General features: G+C 33.7%; 3 protein-coding genes across 3 annotated transcripts; all 3 read right to left on the bottom strand.

The window, feature by feature from the left end:
* Positions 1–1,824: 1,824 nt before the first annotated feature.
* On the bottom strand, positions 1,825–11,254 carry LOC145613531 (embryogenesis-associated protein EMB8-like). Its single transcript, XM_081668652.1, has 14 exons — positions 10,804–11,254; positions 10,627–10,716; positions 9,565–9,626; positions 8,910–9,010; positions 8,581–8,670; positions 5,958–6,080; positions 5,089–5,166; positions 4,524–4,609; positions 4,334–4,382; positions 3,430–3,486; positions 3,194–3,324; positions 3,028–3,111; positions 2,513–2,582; positions 1,825–2,428 (listed from the first exon to the last, which is right to left on the bottom strand). Exons 1-14 carry the CDS (start codon positions 11,064–11,066, stop codon positions 1,979–1,981), a joined length of 1,734 nt encoding a protein of 577 aa, XP_081524778.1. The 5' UTR covers positions 11,067–11,254; the 3' UTR covers positions 1,825–1,978.
* Positions 11,255–12,171: 917 nt separating this feature from the next.
* Positions 12,172–14,716, bottom strand: LOC145613281 (sucrose transport protein SUC1-like). Its single transcript, XM_081668358.1, has 6 exons — positions 14,306–14,716; positions 13,442–13,894; positions 13,030–13,335; positions 12,847–12,910; positions 12,692–12,735; positions 12,172–12,555 (listed from the first exon to the last, which is right to left on the bottom strand). Exons 1-6 carry the CDS (start codon positions 14,714–14,716, stop codon positions 12,412–12,414), a joined length of 1,422 nt encoding a protein of 473 aa, XP_081524484.1. The 3' UTR covers positions 12,172–12,411.
* Positions 14,717–17,765: 3,049 nt separating this feature from the next.
* Positions 17,766–22,029, bottom strand: LOC145613061 (sucrose transport protein SUC2-like). The gene is made up of 5 exons (XM_081668120.1): positions 21,580–22,029; positions 18,678–19,436; positions 18,516–18,579; positions 18,358–18,401; positions 17,766–18,048 (listed from the first exon to the last, which is right to left on the bottom strand). Exons 1-5 carry the CDS (start codon positions 22,027–22,029, stop codon positions 17,905–17,907), a joined length of 1,461 nt encoding a protein of 486 aa, XP_081524246.1. The 3' UTR covers positions 17,766–17,904.
* Between the last annotated feature and the right edge of the window lie 443 nt (positions 22,030–22,472).

Below are 22,472 nucleotides of genomic sequence, written 5' to 3' on the forward strand. Positions count from 1 at the left end.
AAATTTTACTGCTTGTATTCCTCCAAAGAGTACCTAAGAATAAGATACCTTAAAAATAATGTACTATGAAAGAAGAGCTGATAAACAGCATCTTTTTCTAGATCTTAGGAAGGTTGGAGCAATCCGAAGGGCATCAGGAAACTATTTAAAATGACAACATGCAGCACAGCAAGAAGTATCAAACTAAAAAGAGATATTTTGATTCTAAAGATGACCAAGTCAAAAAACCAATAATGATTTATTTCAAATTCAGAAATTCGGCCATGTTCTCTCCACCCAATTTCGACTAAACAGAAAATTATTAATCAAACAGAAAATTATTAATCGTTTAAGTGATTTTAAATTGTTCGCCTTGTTTTTTATGCAGTTACATCTCACTGGTCAAAACAGATATATACTGAATAATAGGAAAATATGGCTTAACATTCTGCACAATATCGTAAATTCAAAGTACTACAAGTCACTCACATTAGATATGCATCACTATTAGAAATGACCAGAATCCTAAAGGCTATGAACATAAATCAAGCATCATTGATCCCAAAACCAATGTAAATCACTTTTAGACAGTCACTAACACATCAGGACTCTTCTAATCAATCCTTTGACAGTAACTAACATACATCAGGAAGCATCTTCTGAAAGGGAAGCTGTGAAACATATACTGAATTCGAAACAACAGATTTTGAAAGACATGTCCTCTGTTTTCAAGCAAAGTCTCAGAACACATATAGTCAAGTCTGCTAGCATAAAATGATCTTAACATAGTATGAGTCCTAAACCCTAAACCCTAAACCCTAAACACAGCTGATTATTAAAATATTTCAACATCATAATGAGGACAACGAAAAGGAGGAATCTTTACATGAAAAAACATATCACATCCAATCACAACTGCCTCAACTTCATTCGAAAAAGTCAGAGGCCAAATCTGTTGGCAATAAAAAACTGATCCTGTAACTGTAAAGCCACACTTAGTGGCTTTTCTCTACATAGGTTCGGTATATTCGTTCATTTGGTGAAAGGGATATTGTCTCGTTTTCTAAAAGTACACCTATCAGATAATAGGTAGAAAACTCTGTTTCTCACATCATTTGTCCAACCTGAACTTTTGATCTCTACTACAATTCTTCACAAATTTCCAACCTAAACATTTGTCTTTATCAGGACATGGCGGCATATTAAGGAATTTGTTAGATCATGTCTGGATCTTCCTCGCATGCGTAATTTCCTCGCATAATCTTCGAATGCCCGCTTTCTTCATAAAAATGAAAAGGGGGCATAGTCACTAACCATTCTACACATATATTTCTATATACTTAATAATTGCTATTATTTTTCTATACCTCAAGTAAACCATCAATCTATCCATAATCTGAAAAAGATAGCAATCTACTACCTTTAGTCATTTTAAAACCTAAAAGATGAATTATTATATAAAAGAAAGGATATTAAATCTGATTAAGTAAAGCATGGATCATGCAACTTTTGGGGTTTAACTATAGTCAACACCAGAAATTGTTTCCTATCCAATTTAAAAGCAACTCTTCCACTAAAACACCACGAATGTTTTAAATTAATCCCAAAAGAGACCATGATCTACAAAGATAAGAGTAGGTTTGCCGACATATCCTGGTGAAAGAGTATCTGAGAGACCGTACAAAAGTTGAAGCCAATTTCAGCAACCTTACATATATACATACAGTAAGCTGGGGCTAGGACACACAGATAGGTACATTTTGATGATACATAATGCAGATTGTCATGCTGCAGTACTTGCAATAAGAAAATGCAGGCTACAAAATAACCATTTGCACTGATAGATTTATTGCAAAATAACAAAATTTCAGATATACCGAAATATTGCAAAGAGTATATAAATAAATTTATAGATGTTTTTAGCATGTTAATAACGCAAGGATTACAGAAGGCACTAAGACACGTACAGAATTCTGGAAATAGTTACCAGCTTGAGTCATTATTTTTTCTGTAGTCTGGAAGGCGATATGTTCTTAAACTTCCTTTTGAAAAAGAAGTAGAATGCTGAACCCACCAAGGGCCAACTTGTAACAATTGCCACATAAGCGAGCAACCATATAGATTTTCTAGAATGCCGAGTAAGCTGTTCCAAACGCCGCTTAATAAGAGAAGTTGCACTATGACAAGGAGCATCGCAGGTGCTGGACTTCTGTTCTTGGGTTTGACTTTCTAAAGGAACGTCATTTGGCACTGATTCTCTCAGCTGCTGATCTTGGTCCTCCTTAGCCATTGCAATGGTTGGTTTAATAAACTCAGAGGAATCTTCAAACCCATCAGTTCTTGTTGGTTCATTGGCTACAGCAGCAACCATCCCATCTTCTGCAACACTTATATATGGACTCTGGTCTATGGAAGGTTCTGACGAAGGAATCGGGTCAGGGATCTGCACCTGAAATTAGACAAAATTTTCAGAAAATGGAACAACAAAGCATGATAGACAAGATAAGAACCCAAAAAAAAAAGAGGCATTCACCTTCTTTTGTCTATGCATATATGGGCTTGAGTGTAAAATACCCAAGAACTCAGTGACAGCCCTCACCCACCTGCAGATATGCAGAACCTCATTAGCCTACAAGCAATGCCTTAAAGTTATCCAGTTATCCCTCATGCATGTCACACCTCCCAGATTAGATGCAACTTTTAACCCAAATAAGTTTTTGAATTTTTGCGCTATTATACCCCTCTATCAGCTTCTATGCAACACACGACATTTTTCAATACTATTTCCAAATTTATTATTGTACATAACAAATTAGCATCATGTACAGCCTCCTCCAAACCTATACCCTCCCTGATGTAACGGAGGCTCAAAAAGGAGTAAATGCACTCTTATACAGGATTTGCACATAACAGCCTGGAAAAAAGGGTAGCTCTAGTGGAATTTGGCTAACCAGAGTATCAGTCAGATAAGTTTCACTTTTCTCAGAAGCCGTAATAGCTTACAAAATTATTTAATTGTATCAAAATAATTGAGCAGCAGCTGAATACCAGAGGCTGGAAGCAGTTATTCCTTCAAAGAAGGCAAGATGTCCACCATGTTGTGACGTTGCTAGAACAATGTTCTTATTTAACCTGTATAAACATGTAATTCAAAAAAAGTCACTACAACCCACTAGAGTCACAAACTCATTGGCAGAATGATAGCCGACAAGACCTGCATTCGTCCCATGGAATGGCTTCCTTGGTACAAACAGGATCGTCCAAAGCACTAATGCAGAGTAGCGGAACAGCTACTTTATCCACATAGTTAGTACTGCTATTTCGCCTGTAGTACGTGTCGACAGTCTGAGAACGTGTTTGGATGATTTCAGTAACTAGAAAGACAAAAGGACGGGGTAATGTAAAACAATATGTAAGCACTAGAGAAATAAACTCTAAAGCAAATGCTACCTCATACTTTCCCACAAGACAGGTGGCGTGATTATCAAAATCTCGGATGCTACGGGACTATCATGCATGCAAAAAGAAATTTCATCAGTAAAGAGTGACAAACAATATCATTAGAATCAGGAACCTATTGAATGATGATACTCCGCGGGGTATTAAATCATCAAATGATCAAAACAAAGAGCAAAATCCAGATACACACTTATTGAGTTATTGTTATTGCAGACACTAATTACCAAAGAGTCTATGAGACTATGACACAAGGTCAACAAGGACAACCCACCCTGTTATCTGGGATCAGCTATACAAATGCAAGGATGGTGAAGGAAAGAACAACCAAGCATACAAAATCTTGAAAAGAAAAGATAGGAGGCCAAGCTATCTATTATGGTAACATGCAAGTAAATGATTAAACTGCCGCATAAGAGGCAAAAAGACATTACTTAATAGCTACCACCACACAATGATGACGATCAGTTATAGCAATGATAAGTAAGTGGTTTAAATCTGTGTGGGTTCAAGATATGAATACTTATGCCTGTTAATTATAATATTGCGAAGGCATGGAGATACAGCAAATGTGAACTAGAGCATAAGCTTAAGGCCTTGCTTGACAAGTTTTTGATGATAAGCTTTCTGGTAGAGATGACAGTTTGGCATAGCCTAATATTTGATCAAAATGTTGCAAACCAATTAAAAGAATCAGAGAGCAGCAGGCTAGCAGCAATGGGTAGACAAGAGGAGGAGATGCATAAAGAATATTCTCAATGTTAATGATGAAGACTACAACTTGGAATCTGGATAATATAAGGTGGTACTAAGACTACTAACAGCTCTGATATGATCATATCTCTAGGCTCACAAAAACTACCATAGATGAATTATTAGTTTCATTGGAAATACAAACCTTTATAATTCCTTCCCAATTAGCAAGTCGAGAATAGCGGGGTTGATGCCTGCAAGGGCAGCATGCAAACAAAGTCAATATTCAATATTCTCTTAGCAATGCATTATCATGATGCTTTGGACACCATCAAATAGAATAATAAACCATATTTTAGTACCAAGATCACACTGAAGTAGCTAAAAGGACATACAACTGTGCATAACCTTGCAGGCCAATGGTAAGAGCTCTATCATACAATTTCTGGACAAGTCTACGACCAATGAACCGGTCTCCAATCTGTGCAAGGATACAATAAGATGTGAAGAAACAGGTACTGATGTAAAATAAGCAGTAAATATTGTAAGGGGAACCTACTCAATGAAATAATATTCATTGTAACTGATAATCACAGGACGATAAACCACATAATATAAAGCTAAAGAACCACATAGGACTATAGGAGACAGGCAGACTGGCTTGTCCCACCAAGAGGCTAATATCTAAGTGAAGATAACCCTCCCTGAACATAAACTAGAAATACAAACCAAGAACTTCTCCATGCTCCAATCCTATTTCTTCAAATACAGATCAGAATTTGTCATTTCATCAACTATAACCCCCATCCATGGACCGTGGTCTATATTTACTATCAAACAAACCTGCGATTTGGGGAAGGCTTATAGTTGCGTTTCTACTTTGTACAAGTAAACTACCCACCGAGTGAATTATGATGTTTTGTTATATAAAATGTGTACCATAGAAGAAAAAGAACTTACCAAAAGGTCCCAAGGAGAGCAAATAGCAACAGCACCTGCAATTGGAATGTCTTCCCCATCTTCACCAAGGAACTTGACCTGAAATAATTTAAAACCTCATTGATACTAGAATGGAATATAAAATTCATGGTAAAATGTGATCCCCAAAAATGATGATAAAGCAAATCTTATAGTTATCATCCACCACAATATTGTAAGAAAACAGGAAAAAGAAATATGACGAGATGTATAAAGTATAAACTAAGCAGAAGGCAAATTTCCAACATCTTCCATGCGTCTAGAAGGTAAGTTTTTTTATTACTTCCAAAATTTTCAAAGTTGAGAGGAACAAATAAATGTTTTAGAAGGGAATAATTCATCAGAGACCTCCTTATAACTATGATACTCTGCCTAATTTTACAATTGAATGTAGTAAAATAATGATGCCACTAAATGGCAGGTTTAAGCTGAAAGCAACATGAATTTGATGCATTTCTCCCACTATGAACCCTCATTGCAAATTTCAATGAGATAATATATTTGACTATTTTACCAAAAAAAAAAAAAAAAAAAAAAAAACGACATAAGGTGTTCTGCATGACAAAATAATTGTCAGCGACCTTTCCAGAGATGAGATAACCGAAGCAGAAAGTTTGTACTAGCCAATGAGGTTTTTTTATGCATAAAAAACGAGGTTGCTTACCTAGGAGAAAAGTATGAGCTCAGGTAGTTTCGTTAAGTATAAGGTGTCTATTTTACAAAGAAAATTTCATATTAAATATCAGATGATACGAAATAACAAAAACTAGAAAGAAAAAAAGTGTTCACTTGAATACTAAAATCTATGTACAAAATCATAACAATTGACAAAATGTTCCCAACAGACATACCAGAACATTGGCTCCAATGCTGGTTCCCACAACAAAAAGAGGAGCACTTGGGTATTCACGATGTAGATGATGAATGATTACGCGAACATCATCTGTCCATCCAGCATTATAGAAGCAGTCAGACTGAAACAATGCCATATAGGAATAGTTAAAATTTAGATATATACACAAACAAAAGAGGGGGGGAACGGCACAGCTAGATCCATTTAAAACAGCACATTCACGAGTGAGACAAGTTGAGAAGAATCGAAATAAAGTGAGATCGTGCACCAGACACAAACAAGATCATTAAACAAGCTAAGTAGACAACAGAGATACCCAAAAAATAACATTGTCGGTTGACATTTAATGGGGTGTAACTATTTAAAATAATATCTATAGTTTCTCGAATCATTTAAAATCCTATCAACATTAACAAGAAAGAATCTAAAATTCATGAGAATTACATTCTATTTTAACTTCATGCAATTCAATACTACAACCAGCATCCACAAAGACATCGAATACAAGACAAGAAATAGTAGACCACCATAAGCAATTCTTTCAAGCTACATGCCATCAGTGCCGTCTTGGACATTTTAGGGGCCCGGAGCGAAATCTTAAAAGAGGCCCCTAAATTATGAGAATGTATTTCATAAATTTTTATATTATATAAAGGTCACCAAAATTATTGATTATAGTTAGTCCTACATGCATTTTTTTTTAAAGCAAATTCATCAATCAAACCCTAACAAACTATATTTCCAATACCTCATTTTTTAATTTAATAAGAAAATGTCAAGATTCAAAACCCAATAGAAAAAAATAATATAGAAGAGAAATTAAGTAATTAAAGCTAACATAATACGAAGTAGAATTTAGGCAATTAAAGCAAACAAATAAACTAAAAGAGTAAGTAGAAAAGAAAAAAGGAAAATGAAAACTCACATAAAAGAAAATATGAAAATCTAAAAATACAAAACAAAAAGAAAATTAAGCAAATAAACCAAACCTCTGCTTTAGTGCTTCTTCATTTCCTCCATTTGAACCCAAAAAAATCACTTAAGCTAATAAAATTTATCTTTGATTCATCTTTAGATTAAAAAGAAGCAGTTACACTTGTCATTAGTACTACATTACATAAATTTATCAAGGAACAGGTTTTTTTTTTTTAAAAAAAAAAAAAGATATTTAAATAATTTATACTAGTATATGTGGGCCCCACAAAAGGGGGGCCCTGAGCGATCGCTCAATGAGCTCCTCCTAGTAGCCGGCCTTGCATGCCATTGCCAAATTGCTTATAAAGGCAATTTAGAAGCATCACTGTCCTTCGAATTAAAATGCCATTCATCTTACAAAACGGAGGGAAAAAAAAATCTAAGTAGCTGAATATGCAAAAGATTATTGAGCCACACCCATCCTCCAAATTGAAACTTGTCCAGAGGGCTAATCTACACTTTCACACCAATTTCAAAGGTTTTGTGAACCGGTGTCAAAACTTTCGAGATGGTAAGAGATGCACCTCAGGTTCATATAAGATTATTAGGAAGTAGGAACCATATGTGACCACAAGTCAGTCACATAAAGGCTTGTAGTGGCTTTAATTAAGGGATGTGTGTACATAAACGACTAAATTAACAGTATAGAGCAAAGTGGATTGTTCCAACCACCCAAATGGGCTTCCGAGGTGTTATGGGGTTCATGGGAAACACCCCAACCTTTTTCTCTTACTGATCTCGGAAAAGTCAAAAATTGTCCAAAACAGAAGGCTACAATCCACAAAGTTGGACCAAATTTGAAGGTTTCGGGACCCGGTGCCGAAAACTCTCGGGATTGTAGGGGATGCATCACGAGGTCATATAATGTTGATAGGAACCATATATGACCACTAGTCGGTCATATAGATTCTCGGGGTGGCCTTGAGTTAATGAAGGGAGAAATAAGTTGTAAACGGTTAAATTGGTAATTTAAAGACAAAACAGATGGTTCCAACAACCCAAATGGATTCTCATGGTGTCATGGGGTCCATAAAAAGCACCCAGATGTGTTTCCTTTGTGGAATTAAAAAAGTGTAAAATTGTCGTAAACAAAAGCCTATCCACACTTTCCGGTCAATTTCGAGAATTTTTTCCAAAATAGAAATAAATTTGTGGGATATCTACTAGCCCCTAGGGTCATATGAGTTGATTTGGAACCATAACAATCCTACCAGTAGATGTATTAAGTCCTAAGAGGCTAAGAAAGAGTTTGGTTAAGCTATGTGGCTGTTTCATATTACCACCTTTATTACTCTATTTTCCACTTTTTGACCAAAATCATGCTTAGTACGTAGTATCCATTCTTTGGATTCCACCAAAGAAAATGGGTGTTATCATCACACTTTCACAACTTCTGAGCCATTTGCCAAATTTATTAGAAAGCAAAATCAATGCCAACATTGCCAACTTTCCTATAAGAAATTCTTTCAAGCTATGTATCATTGCCAGATTTCTTATAAAGCAAATTCAGAAGCATCACCATTCTCCAAATTGGAATTCCATTCAAAAAAAAAAAAAAAAAAAAGTAGCTGAATATGCAAAACATGATTGTGAATCAAAGATCATAGAAGGGGAAAAAAGAATAAACAAAATTGTTCAAAACTTACAGTGACAGAGACACCACCAAGACCTCTGTGGTTGCTTACAACAACATTCCATCCACATTTTGCAGTGTTGTACACCAGATGTTTCAGGTACTGTAGGATACATCATCAGATGCAACCATGAATCAATCATTTCACTATAATAACAACTGGGAAAAGGGAGTTTAACGAGGAAAAAGTCATAGACATTCACGTAGATACAATCTATGATATCTATAAGTTTATGCATTTTCTAGTTTATTGCATAAGAATTTGATATGCTTCTTGAGAAATTGATATGCTTCTTAAAAGTATGACAACTATTAAAATGCTAAACATGATAAACAACTTACCGGTGAATTAGAATCACTTGTTAGACCTGGGATTACAAGTACAATAGGAGTCTTATCATCTTTAGGAATAACATTATCAATGTAAACTGCATGCCCCATCACTGAAGAATCAACAGATAGACAATTATCAGCCCATATACATGTCCTTTACAACAAGAAATCAAAAGGCAATGCAGAATGTAGGGAAAATCAGCAGAACTGACTCAAGTACTAAAAAAAAAAAGTATAAGCATGAAGCACTACAGTCTGAATCACCAAAATTCCAACTTCAATAAAGAGAATCAAAAAGGACTTTTCTCACACTGTATTTGACAAGTTAATCTCACATAGATGTCTTTGGACTTTTCAGATACACACATAACCAGCATATCCCCATGCATACAAAACGAGACAGGCAGTGGAACAGAGACCACAAAAAAAAAGCTCAAATGTAGAATAACCATGCAAGAAGGAGAATAATAAAAAAAGCCACAATCTCATCTTATGAAGAAACTAATATCCAAAGGAAACAACATAGGGAAATCAGACGTCCAGAAACACAACAATAAAGGAACTGAGGGGGAAAGAGTGGCAGATGGCAAGGCAAACAAAGCTCAACTAAATTCTTTGGATTGTGAATTTGCATAGTCCAGGGATTTTAAATTAGTAGGATTACCGTCAGAACTCATAAGCCAATCCAGAGCAACTGTTCCACCATCAGATAAATGAAACATTTGTCTGACATTAAAAAGACAAGTAAAAATCATTAGCAATCATAAGCCTCAAAACTTAGCAATAAAAAACACCTCATGAACCCTATAGAGAAAGAGTATACTTGTTACAAAAAAAAAGAACGAGATAACTTTAATTCTTTCTTCTTTTTTTTTTTCTAAAGGGGTAAGAAAGAACCAGATCACTTTAACATATACGAAACATAAATTTGTCATGAAAAAAACATAATGAAACACCTTGGCATCTTTAATGTGCCTAGATTATACAAAAAAAAAAAAAAAAAAAAAAAAAAAAAAAAACTTATTTAGAGTGAAGGGAATAAGATTAAGGCTGCGAACAAGCAAACAACACTTCACAGGAAGTTATTGTGTTTTACATCTGTTCTAGGCCTGAATTCATCTTTCTGAATACAGAGTGAAGGGAATAAGATTAAGGCTGCGAACAAGCAGACAACACTTCACAGGAAGTTATTGTGTTTTACATCTGTTCTAGGCCTGAATTCATCTTTCTGAACACAGAAGCACTTTAGCTTCTTTCTGTATTTGATGTTGTAACATTTTTTCACTCTTGATCATACTAAACTCCAGGAAGGAGTACACCTCTAGATATTCTGACCTCACCATTTCTCTATTCCTCAGTTCAAATTGTTTCTTAATAGAAACAAACATCATAATCAACTCAATTACCAAGAAAACGAAGTATAAAGTTCCTAACTACCAAACAATCATTCCACAACCGAAATGTAAGTAAGACTCCTATTCCTCAGTCCCCACTCGATAGCTACAAAGCTAAGAGTATGATAACCATATGATGATTATGATCATAATCATCACAACAATACTTTCACAATAATCAACATATATTTCACAACAACATTGTCACTCTAAAACCATGATCCTAGCATCCTTCAACCAATGAACACCAAACAATGCATCTTTAACATCATTAGCAATCATTTACTACACCCAAAACAACTGTTAGAAAAAATAGAAGGAAAAAAATTCACCTTTTATAATTGAATACAGGGGGCCTTCCAAAAAAGTTCAAAAAAGTAGTTTGAATATGGGGACTAGCTAACCAAGGAGTAGCCAAATATCTGCAAAACAATAAAACAACACAACAAATTAACACAAATTATCAAAACCTAATCAAATTGCAACATCAAAATCATCGAAAATTAAACCTGCCATGTAAAATTCGACACTTCGAAACAACTCCCTCATAAAGTTTGGATTCAGAATTGAAAGTCAAGGTAATTGGTTGACCTCTAAATCCAGTTAAAATGTCACGAATCAAATGCCATTCCACAAAATTATACAAAATTACAGCAACAATAATCGCAAATCCGATGAAATAGTGAGAAATTGGGATCATAAGAAGAGCTTGAAATATTAGTTCATAAGGAGAGTGAGAATTGAAGTTAGAAATTGGGGAAGAATTATGCATGATTGAAGAACCCTAGAAATTGAAAATAGTGAATTGAAATTGGGAATTTGGGATTGTTAATTCCAGATTTAATAACAGTAGTAGTTAAGTAAGAAAATTGATGGACATAAGAAACTGGAAATGAAGCAAATATAGACAAAAACAAGCTTTGGTGGATTTCCTTTTTTCTGGATTTCGCTTTTTATTGGTAGTTTGGGTGGTTGACAATTACGTGTAACTGTATTCGGATTTCTGAATTTGGGCTTGTTGATTGGATTCACACATGGTTCATGGACTTGGAATTCTTCATGGACGGTGACATTGGATTACAAATACGGAATATAAAATCATATAAGTCGGCTAGATAAGTTGGTTAAAGTATTGGGGGTGAAGATTTGAGATCAAATTTCATACATAGTTTGTCTTTTGTGATTTTTTTCTACATCAAATATAAACTTAGATTATTAAGTATGAATTTCGAAGATGTTAAATCTAATTCAAAGATGTTATATTAGTATATTTGATTCAAACCTTATCATCAGTGAAAATCTTATGGAATGTGATCATTTCTAATTCAAATATTCTAAATTTAAAGATTTTGAGAAATTTAGGATGGGAGCTACATAATTATGGCTTATACATTGAAATCCTTCTCAATTCAGAGTAAGAACACCATGTATCACAATGACAAGTTTTCCAACCGATAGTTTTGTAGATTTTGCTTGAACAAATGAGTTTTTAGTTGTTTGATTTCAATTCGTTGATTTATTCTCAACTACCATAGTTGATCATGATTTATCATAATGTGATTTTTGTTGATTAGAATAGCTTGCTAATTAAATTGAAACAAAAGTGATAAGGTTTAAAATGTCACATCTAATATAATATTTCGTATATAGTGTTGATATGATCGTTGTAGTTGGAAGGAATTGAAACCCTTTCTCTTTTACATTTGTCTCTTGTCAATTGTTAATAATGTCTAGGATAAACCTCCATTTTTCAGAAATTTAACATGATTGAAAAGTAGTAACTACTCTAATTAATAAATGATATCAAAAGCTACAAAACTGAATATATATGACTGGAACAAATTTTAGTAAAATCTCAAAAAAGTCTTCATCTTTATTTTTATTTCATTGTAATCAAGCTAAGACCATAAAATGGTAGCAAGTACAAACAAAAAATGTCTGTGTAAGTGATTCTACTGTACACAGTTAAAAGTAATTTTTGCCTTGTGAATAAATTTACCCCACTAAGCTAGAGGAGAGAATTACCCTCAACCTAATTAGGGATGAAAATGGACTAAACCAGAAAATAATACATAAAAATAAAAATGAAAAAAATTAAAAAATAAAAAGTGGATGAATTAAGCATTGCCAGCTGTTGGAGGTATGATAGTAAGAGCTAAAACTCCACTGATCATTGCTGAGACTGCGCCAAGCATAAATGCAGGTAAGTTCCCTCCTCCAAATATTTTATCCCATGGTCCACTTATTAATGACACAAACATCTGCAATAGGGAGAAAATTCGAGTTAGTCCAGCTTTAGTAGGTCTTGTATACAACGAGTACATTGTATGCAACAAGTGTAGCCGTGTAGGCACTCATTAACAATATCGATATATTTTAGGGGTTATTGTAACTTGCCTGTGGTACACAAATTGCCAAATTCATCAAACCTAGTGAAAGCCCTGAGGAAATTAATGAAATTAACAAAATTAGTCCGATCCCAAGGTATATATTCATTCAATTCAATGATGTTTTCTTATGAAATTATAGGATGACAAGTAATATAAATTTACCATGACCAGCGCCATTGTCAGACGAGTACATTGATGCCAATGCAAATGGAATACTATAGGTAGCCTGTTACAAGGTTAACGAGTATAAAGGTTAATATTTCGAGACAGAGAGAGTATATATGTAATACTTAGCCAAGTTAAGTGATATAGAGTATTTTTATGGACGGAGGGAGTAATACTTACAGCTTGTGGAATACCAGTGGCGGCGAAGAGGGCCAAAGTACCACTCTTGATGCTAGGAGAAGGAGCAGCATGAAGAGGCTTATGTCTCCTAGCTTTTTCGGCCATTTTAGTCAATGGTAGTGTACCAGCTAAAGAAGCAGCCAAGATAAAATTGACAAGACCCCATGTGTATCTAGCACCCTTTAATAATTTTGACAATGGATCTATGCAAAGTGACATGCATCCTAGTGACAATGCTGTCAACATTAGCCCTAATGCTCCTGTCCTTACTCCCATGTCATATAATCTCTTTTCGCCGGCATTTCCCTACATAACAAAGCACCAATGTAACGTTACACAAATGCTTTACGTGTTATATTATGTATATCCTTAAAAAGACGTGTTATAATTAAAGTCGGAATATTAAATTTACCTGTGGATTACCACCGTAGATCTCAAGACCAACCCAATCGGTGTTAAACATCAAGAAAGGGAACCAAGCAATCCAATTAAAGGCGGTAACAATGAATAGGCACCACATAGACTTTCCAAGGCTCTTAAAGGTGGTCTTAACTTGGATGAAAAACGGGGTTTGATCATCAAAAATTCTCTCAACCGGAGGCTCCTTTACGGCAACAAGAGCAATCACAACTACAGCTACGAGTAGAACGATATCGATTAAGAAGCATGTTTTGAGGTTTGCACAATATGTGTCACAGGCAGTCGTCTTTGTAAATGGGAGGAATTTGTACAAGCCTGAGGCTGATCCGGCCGCGTACCCTAAAACATTACCTACTGCCATGAAAAATGAGAAGAAACCATTTGCCATTCTCATCTTTCTATGATCATGTTTTGATAAATCTGCCAAGAATGCTCTACTTGGATCCTGCAATAATCATTTCAAAAACACATTATTGTTCATAATATCGCGTATATTACTAGACACATTCACATATTTTTGTTGATATAAAATAAGTTAAATTAGCGCATTCTAACTCAATTATATATACTTTTTTAAATTGATGATCTATTTCGTCTAGGTAAATTACTCATTGGGTACATATATCGAAATCTGAACAATAAGTATCAAATCAAGATCGATTAGAAATTGTATTATTAAAATGTTGATGATGTCTAACAAATGGTCGTAAATTTATCAATCACGTCAAATGTGATGATCTAACATGTTTGATTCTTAAAGTTAATAGAATCTCGATTTTGATAACTTTGTGATCAGCATTAAAATAAAATCGAAATTAACTTTAAAATTGATGATAAAAAATTTGTAATGACAAACCTGAACCATGTTATTGGCAATATCAAGGATCCAAAAGCCAATAACAAAAAGAACAACAGCTCTAGGCTTAGTCTTTTTCTGAAGGTTGTCACCAAAACTATAGCCTACGTCAGCCGCGAACCCAATCAACAACACAGCCAGGCAGATCAACGTAGTACCAATAGTAATAAAAGGCTTTCGACGTCCAAACCTCGAGGTGCAACGATCACTAGTGTACCCAACCGTAGGTTGCACGACGATCCCGGAAACCGGACCACATAGCCATATCAAGGACGACATTGTGTGTGTAACACCAAGAAGTTGGACGTAAGGGGTGAGAAGTGAGAGTTGTAGAGCCCATCCAAATTGCACCCCCGTCGCGATGGATGCCACGGCTATGAGCTTCCATATGGGTGTTGGTTCAACTAGCATGTGTTTTTCAACAGCCTGTGGCTCATCTGATGAACTCATTCTAACCAAGTTAATTTGATTTTACTTGGTAAATTAAAAAAAAAAAAATTTAATGAAACTATATAGGTTGTAATTTGTTTTCAAAAAAATATATAGGTTGTAATTTTGTATGATACAAATTGAATGTACGCAAGTATTGGTTAGTTATTAGCTGGCTATAGACAATATAGATGTTGTAGATTGATTTGGTGTAACTGGTGTATGGGAAATTTTTGTAGATTAAATGGTATATATGTAGATGAGGAAGAGAGAATGTAACGAATTGTGATATTAACAAGGTTATTATCAATTGAATTGTGTCAAGCTAGAGAGAAGTAAACCAAATATATAATATTTGAGACAGAGTGAAAATAAGTAATAACGGAGATAAACACGGACATCTTAGTACTGAAAATAGATAAGGATTAGTTGGATAAATTAAACTCACATGGTTTCCATTTTAAGGGGAGTGAAACTAACATTATCTTGTTTTAGAAATGATTTTCACTATGTTTTATTTTTTATTTTAATTTTTTTGGTGCAAATATGATTCTCACTATGTAACCTAGTAATAACTCCTTTTTTATAGGAGTGTTTTTTTCTACTTTGAACCACTATTTTGTTTGGGTTTTTGTTGAGGTGTTATTCGGATAAACATTCACTTTTTAAGGTACGAAGGTTACTTCCATCATAATAGGATTATTACAAACAAACTTCCACTTTTAATACGCGCATTTCTTTTTTTAGCACCTATTCGAGAAGCTTTACATTAATTGGTTTTTATTATTTACTTTTTAAAGTAATTGTAAAGTAGAGTAAGTGTTAATAGTATTAACGCATAAGTGAATCATGATGAGAATCATAAACCACCCAATAATTATATATGTTTTTAGTGAGAGTGAAGGATAGCTCAAGTTGTTAAAGCTCCTCCCCCGATTCCAAGAGATCTTGAGATCAATTCTAATCACCTGCTCTTGTGGCTCTCTGACAAAGATAGTATAAAATTTGCAGAACAAACGTGTTCTTGTGGCTCTCTAACGAAGATAGTATAAAATTTGCAAAACAAATGTTAATCAATATTGATCAATATATGAGTAAAGATGCCAAAACGAACGCAGACCAAATGTGTCTCATCACCTGCTTTTGTGGCTCTTAGACGAAGATAGTACAAATCAATATTGAACAATATTTGAGTAAATATATTAGAAATTTACCGAAACGCAAACCAAATGTGTCGTATTTCACGATATATTACAACAGTATGTTCAGTTGACTAATTAAACAGGATATCTTCACTAAACACATCACGTTTGTTCAGTGGGATGTTAACACGTATACGAAAGCAGTTAATTAAACATGTGCAACATAATACATACATGTTTCACGTAATTTGTTAATTTATAAATAATTTCACGTCATAAAAAAATTTAATATTATTTGTTTTATGTAAATGTCATATCATATTAACTAATTTATTCCAAAAATAATATCACAGGTTAAATAATGATGGAAAAGTATAATATTAACATAAATTTAATTATCAAGTGACTCCTCTTGATCTTAAAGATTGTACTTGATCATTTGATAGAGGATGACCATTTTTGTCAATTATTTCCTAGCATTATCTTGTGTGGCGGTGGAGAGCCTGATGTTCAGATAATGCCGAAATTTTATTGAGTCCATGATGTTCTAATTATTCTCGTCAAGTGGGATAAGTTTAGCTATTTGTTCCTTAAGAATCTTAGGATATGTCTACCAGATTTGCCTATCGTTGCAGCAACTGATATGGATATCCGTGATCTTGAGCTCTTGACTTTCTGGATACACCACCTAAGGAGGTACCTCGGTTGCATGGTGGTTGAGATTTGTCTGTAAGCGACGTTGACTACGTCAATATCAAGTGGATGGGGTTAAGGCATTCTGACTTTCTGGACAGATCACTTTTTTCCAATTACGCCTCCCTCCGGCACCTACTGAATCTGCAGAGTTTATAGAAATCAGCAACTTTCTTCTTGAACATCCTTCTCCCTATCGGAAGGTTAAGTGGGTGAATGAATTGAAAGCTATAATACAACTTTTGTACCATCCAAATTTTCCATGCACTGTATCTAAGGGTTATCTTCCAGAGAAGTTACTCATTCAAGATTTGGGTGTATTTAAAAATTACTTTTATATGCTTTTATTCAGCAACTAGTAAATAAATTGCTTCTATTCCTATAATTGGATGTTTGGATTTCATAGAGGCATACCTTGTGTCTTAACATGTTCTACAATGGTTGTAGTTTGTCATTGATGTTAAGCCTTATGTGATGGTGTTTAGTGTTTTAAATTATGGTTTCCTACTTTTATTTTCTTGTGACATCAAAGTCATCAACTATTTAACTATTATGCTTTGTAAATTGCTTACAAGATCAACGTACAAGGACAGAATTTGCTTCCACTTCTGATATCCAAGCTTCAAAAGATCTCAATTGTAGTGCATTTTTATCTTCAAATGAGAGATGAAAAACAACTTGGTTAAAGTACTATATTTTCATTTTGTAATTCACTTTTTTTTAATAAAAACAAATTTGGTAAACCTTTTTGCATTGCTATTTCAAAATTTCACTTCTTGAACTTATTTTTCAATAATCATTGGAAAGTATTTAAGTAGTAAATTAAATTTGGATTATCATTATCTAAATTAATTTTTTTAGACTTATCTATTTATCCAGACCTAAAATTATCTATTTCTCAAAAAATTATTAATTTTGATCAACTTGGGTAATAAAATAATTCAAAAAAGAAATTATTTAAGTTGTAGGCTGAACTTGGAACCATTGTGGCAATGTATAAACATTCAACTTATTAACTATATAAACTTATCTAAACTAACCGTAATATGAACTTGGGTTATTAACTTATTATATAAGATGACTTCAATTAAAAGAATGAGTTCAAATATATTTTGATAGGGATACTTAAGTTAAGTACAATAAAATATCAGGTGATGAATCAAATGCACTACTATAGATGACTTGATAAACCATTAATCTAATTGAGTACTTAGCCAAAACCATATAGAGTAACTTAATCTTCTACAAATACAACTTAATAAAAGATAAAAACTAACTTATAACTAAGGTCCAGCAACTTAAACTGTATATAGTTAACGCTGTCTCGATCTCAATTTAACTGTTGGAACTCGGAGGAGGAAGCACCGTGAAAGCAAGAACTCCATCGACGAATGCTGCCACAACTCCTAGCATAAATGCAGGGATATTACCACCTCCGAACAGTTGATCCCACGGTCCGCTTATCAGTGACACGAACATCTGTTTCAATATTATAAATCATATGATTTCAGCTAGTATTATTAGTACTTATGCACATTTATATCTTATGACATTTGTGTAATTGTGCTACTGTTTCATAAAAATATATCAACTTTCTTCTATGTATATAATAGATCATGCTATGAAAAATGAATGTCGGATCAACATATATTTGTACTTAAGACTTTTATCATAACAATTTTGGTATATTTAACAAGTTTATTGAAATGAATTGAATGGAGAGTATTGGAGTGTATAATATGATATACTTGTATAATTGTAAGATGTGCAACCACAAATCAATTTTACCTGAGGTATGACAATTGCCAAGTTCAATACTCCAAGTGAAAGCCCTAGAAAAATATAGATTCTTGTTGTAATTATATGTGATCCAAGATATCAACGTAAAGAAGATAAACAAAAGTTGAAAACTAAGTTATAGTGGTAATTTAGCTGAGGAAACTCACCATGGCCGGATCCGGAATCAGAGGAAAACATTGATGCTAGAGCAAATGGAATGCTGAAGGTAATCTGTGTCGAAAATGGTCCAAATGTTACTTTTTTTATTATTATTATAAGTACTATACATAATATGCTATAGGAATTCTTTTTAAAAAAGTAACACATACCGCTTGTGGGATGCCCATGGCAGCAAAAAGAGTCAAAGTAAAGGCCAAGACACCACGAGGCGGTGGGGACCCTGGTGGTGACGACCTCCTTGCGTGTTGAGCCATCTTTGTGACCGCGGCAGTCAACGCTAACGCCACTGCCAAGACAAAGTTGACCACCCCCCAAAGCCTCCTAGCACCACCAAGCACTTTTGACAAAGGATCAATAGTCAATGACATAAGGCCCAAAGTAACCGCAGTCAACATGAGGCCCAATGACCCAATCCTAACACCGTCATCATATACATGTTTTTGGGCATCTGGCCCAGTAGGATTACCCCCATAAATCTCCTTACCAACCCAATCAGTATTAAATAACAAGTATGGGAACCATGCAATCCAATTTAGGGCTGTCACTAGGAAGAGCATCAACATGGGCCGGCCCAAATTACGAATAGTTGACTTGACTTGAACAAAAAACGGGTCCTCATGTTCGGATCTTATTTCGAACTCGGGCTCTCGGACCATGAAGAGGGTTAGACTGACTAGGATGAGTAGGAAGACGACGTCGATGAAGAAGCATGTTTTAAGGTTGGCACAATATATTTCACATTCATTGTTAAGGGTGAAGGGGAGAAACTTGTAGAGGCGATTAAAAGATCCAGCTGCATAGCCTAAGACGTTGCCTACAGCCATGAAGAATGAGAAGAATGCATTGGCTTTTCTCATTTGCCTGTGGTTGTGTCTTGAAAGATCCGCCAAAAAAGCTCTTGCGGGATCCTACAACACAAAAACATAATAATCGTGTTAAAACCAAACTGAATACGAGTATTTACTTTTACAGATATAAACTTATTTTACCAATTCGATTTTTACCACGTAAATTATATGGTGACCTCGATAGATTATAATTACTTTACGACATTATGTCACTTCCATCATGTTTATAATAATGTCAAAACCTTTGATTTCATAAATTCTACCTAACATGTAGGCAAAAATCAGCATCATAATTATTATTTCTTTCTAAATTAAGATTAATCATGTACGATGTATTTGTATGTAGTCCTTAAAATGTTAGTAATGGACATATATTCTCTTCCTTTTTGGTCATATTTATACCAAGTACATGTTAGCTGGAAACATCTATATCACATATTTACCCACTAATATAAAGGACCACCCATATTTATGTGAACAATTCACATGATTTAGTTGAATGACAATATCATCTCATCATTTCTAGATCAACTGAACTATGCTTTGCACCAGTCATATTTCATATCAGCTAAGAACATATGCAAAGCTAAAGACCCTTTTTTTTTGTACAAAACAAATATTATGGTGATGTAGCATCTCTCGTGGTCCTTTAACCTAACCCCTAAGTAAAGCAATAGACATTCTCTACACATCAATAACGTTTGCACTACGTCACACGTTAGTAATAATGTAACATAATCGTCTCATGATTACTTCTAGATCAAAAATTTGAGATGTTTTAGGTAAAAACTAGAGCAAAAGTTATATATAAATTACGAGATACAATTCAATTATTCAACTAATCAAATTTTGTACCTAATATACTTTATTTAAAAAAAACTAAACATATAGATGTTGAGAAATTGGATTATAGATATTATGAAAGGTGATCGGTCACCGCCCTCCAAATAAGATTTACAACTATTTCATGATATAATATTTTAGTTGTACAAAGTAACACTTTTTTTGTGGAAGGAATTTTGAGAATCTATCTAACATAAAAGATTGTTACAAATAAATGGATTCGATGATGTGAAAGTGGTGGGAAGAATAAACGGTTCCAATTGTAAAACCCTTCAATATCAAAAGTTTACCAAACACCATTTTGCCAAACATCAATTTATAAGGATTATATGCACACAACACAATTTGGTACCTTTCGAATATCTCAAAGTTGATGGGAGGATCAGATCTTCTCTTATTTTGCATACACCTTGATAAATTATGAGCCGACAAGAATAATGAACATTAAATTTTATTTTATTTGAATTAATTTTATACGAGTACGATTTATATTAGGTTCAATTTTTTTTTATTTTTTTTATTTTTTGAAGAAATAATATACGAGTACTTATTTAAATCTATCCTCATCCAAAACTTTGTTATATAGATCCATCTGTACCCAATAGGCCAATAGCACCAAATTAAATGTACCCAAATTAATACTTGTATGATTTTTTTTTTTTTTTTTTTTTTTTTTTTTTTTTTTTTTTGAAACGATACTTGTATGATTTTAACACCTTAACAAGTTGTACATAATCTAATCTAATCTAATCTATTTCCTTTCAACCTAACCTTAAATATTGGAGTAATAAACTAGACAAATCACACTTTATTACTATACCAAAAAATGTACCAATAGATAAAATACAAATTCTTAAATGGACCTGGTTCACACTAATTTATTGTGGACCACTAACATTAGAGAAACTATGATTGTTTTATTAAAAAAAAAAAGTCACTATAATAAAATGAAGGTCACTATGTTGAAAATAAAAGTCTTTTTAGTAATATATAGGCTATAAGAGGTTAATTTTTTTAATAAAATATTTTATAAGGTCAATATTAATAATAAAGGTCACTATGTTAAAATTAGGGTTATAACGTCGTACTTCAAGTTCACAATAGTATTAAACATTATACAACTTTTAATAAAGGTTACTATGTTAAAAATAAAGTTACTATGTTAAAAATAAAGGTCACTATATTCAATATAATGTCAGTTGCGTGTGTATAAACCTCGGGTCCACAATAATATTATTGTGAACCAGGTCCACACAAGTATTTCTATAGATAAAATTGATTTCAAAACTTTAAAAATCACATAAAAATCAAATTTTTATGACATTATACTCAAAAATAAAAATTTAACAAAAATTGTTACCTGGACCATGTTATTGGCAATATCAAGTATCCAAAACCCAAGAACAAAGAAAGCAACAGCTCTAGGTTTAGTAGGTTTATCAAGTGTATCACCCAACTTAAACCCGATATCGGCTGCAAACCCAATAAGCATCACCGCGATACATATCAATATTGTTCCGGTGAAGATGAACGGTTTCCGGCGACCGTACTTTGACTTCAGCCGATCACTGCTATACCCTACAATGGGCTGGACCACCATACCAGATATTGGGCCACATAACCATATGAATGAGGCCCAAACATGTGGGACCCCTAGTAATTGGACATATGGGGTTAAAAGAGAAAGTTGTAAGGCCCAACCAAATTGGACCCCTGCTCCAATTGATGCCACCAATATTAACTTCCATGTTGGGCTTTCTGGACCCTTTTTTGGCCCGTTTTCTTGATTTTCCACTTGAATTATATCCATAATTTTGTAATTTTTTTACGAAGAAAAAGTCTCAAAGAATACAAAGAAAAAATGAGATTACTTTTGAAGCAATAAAAATGTGTTTGAGAATTTAGTGTAAGAAATTTGAGATAGAAAAGAGATAAAATTGGATGTATTTATATAAAAAGTATGGTCCATAATTTTGGGAAGTTAAAATTAATGACGTGGGATAAGAGTAATTTTGTAAAGTATATGATTTATATATGGAAATTGGATATGAATTTAATGGATTGGTTGATTGAATCTGCATTTTGCAATGTGAATAGCTGGACTTTCCAATTATGTTTTGTATTATCTTCATAATTTTCCTTATTATTATTAAATGTTGGTCAAATTTTGGATTTTGTATCTTAATTTGAGGTTTTTATGGTAAGAAATCAAACGTTACCTACGGAGTAAAACAAACTATTTTAGATTAGATG

This window comes from Chenopodium album, chromosome 25, assembly GCF_948465745.1.
Source record: "Chenopodium album chromosome 25, dcCheAlbu1.1, whole genome shotgun sequence".
In the NCBI taxonomy this organism is placed as follows: domain Eukaryota; kingdom Viridiplantae; phylum Streptophyta; class Magnoliopsida; order Caryophyllales; family Amaranthaceae; genus Chenopodium; species Chenopodium album.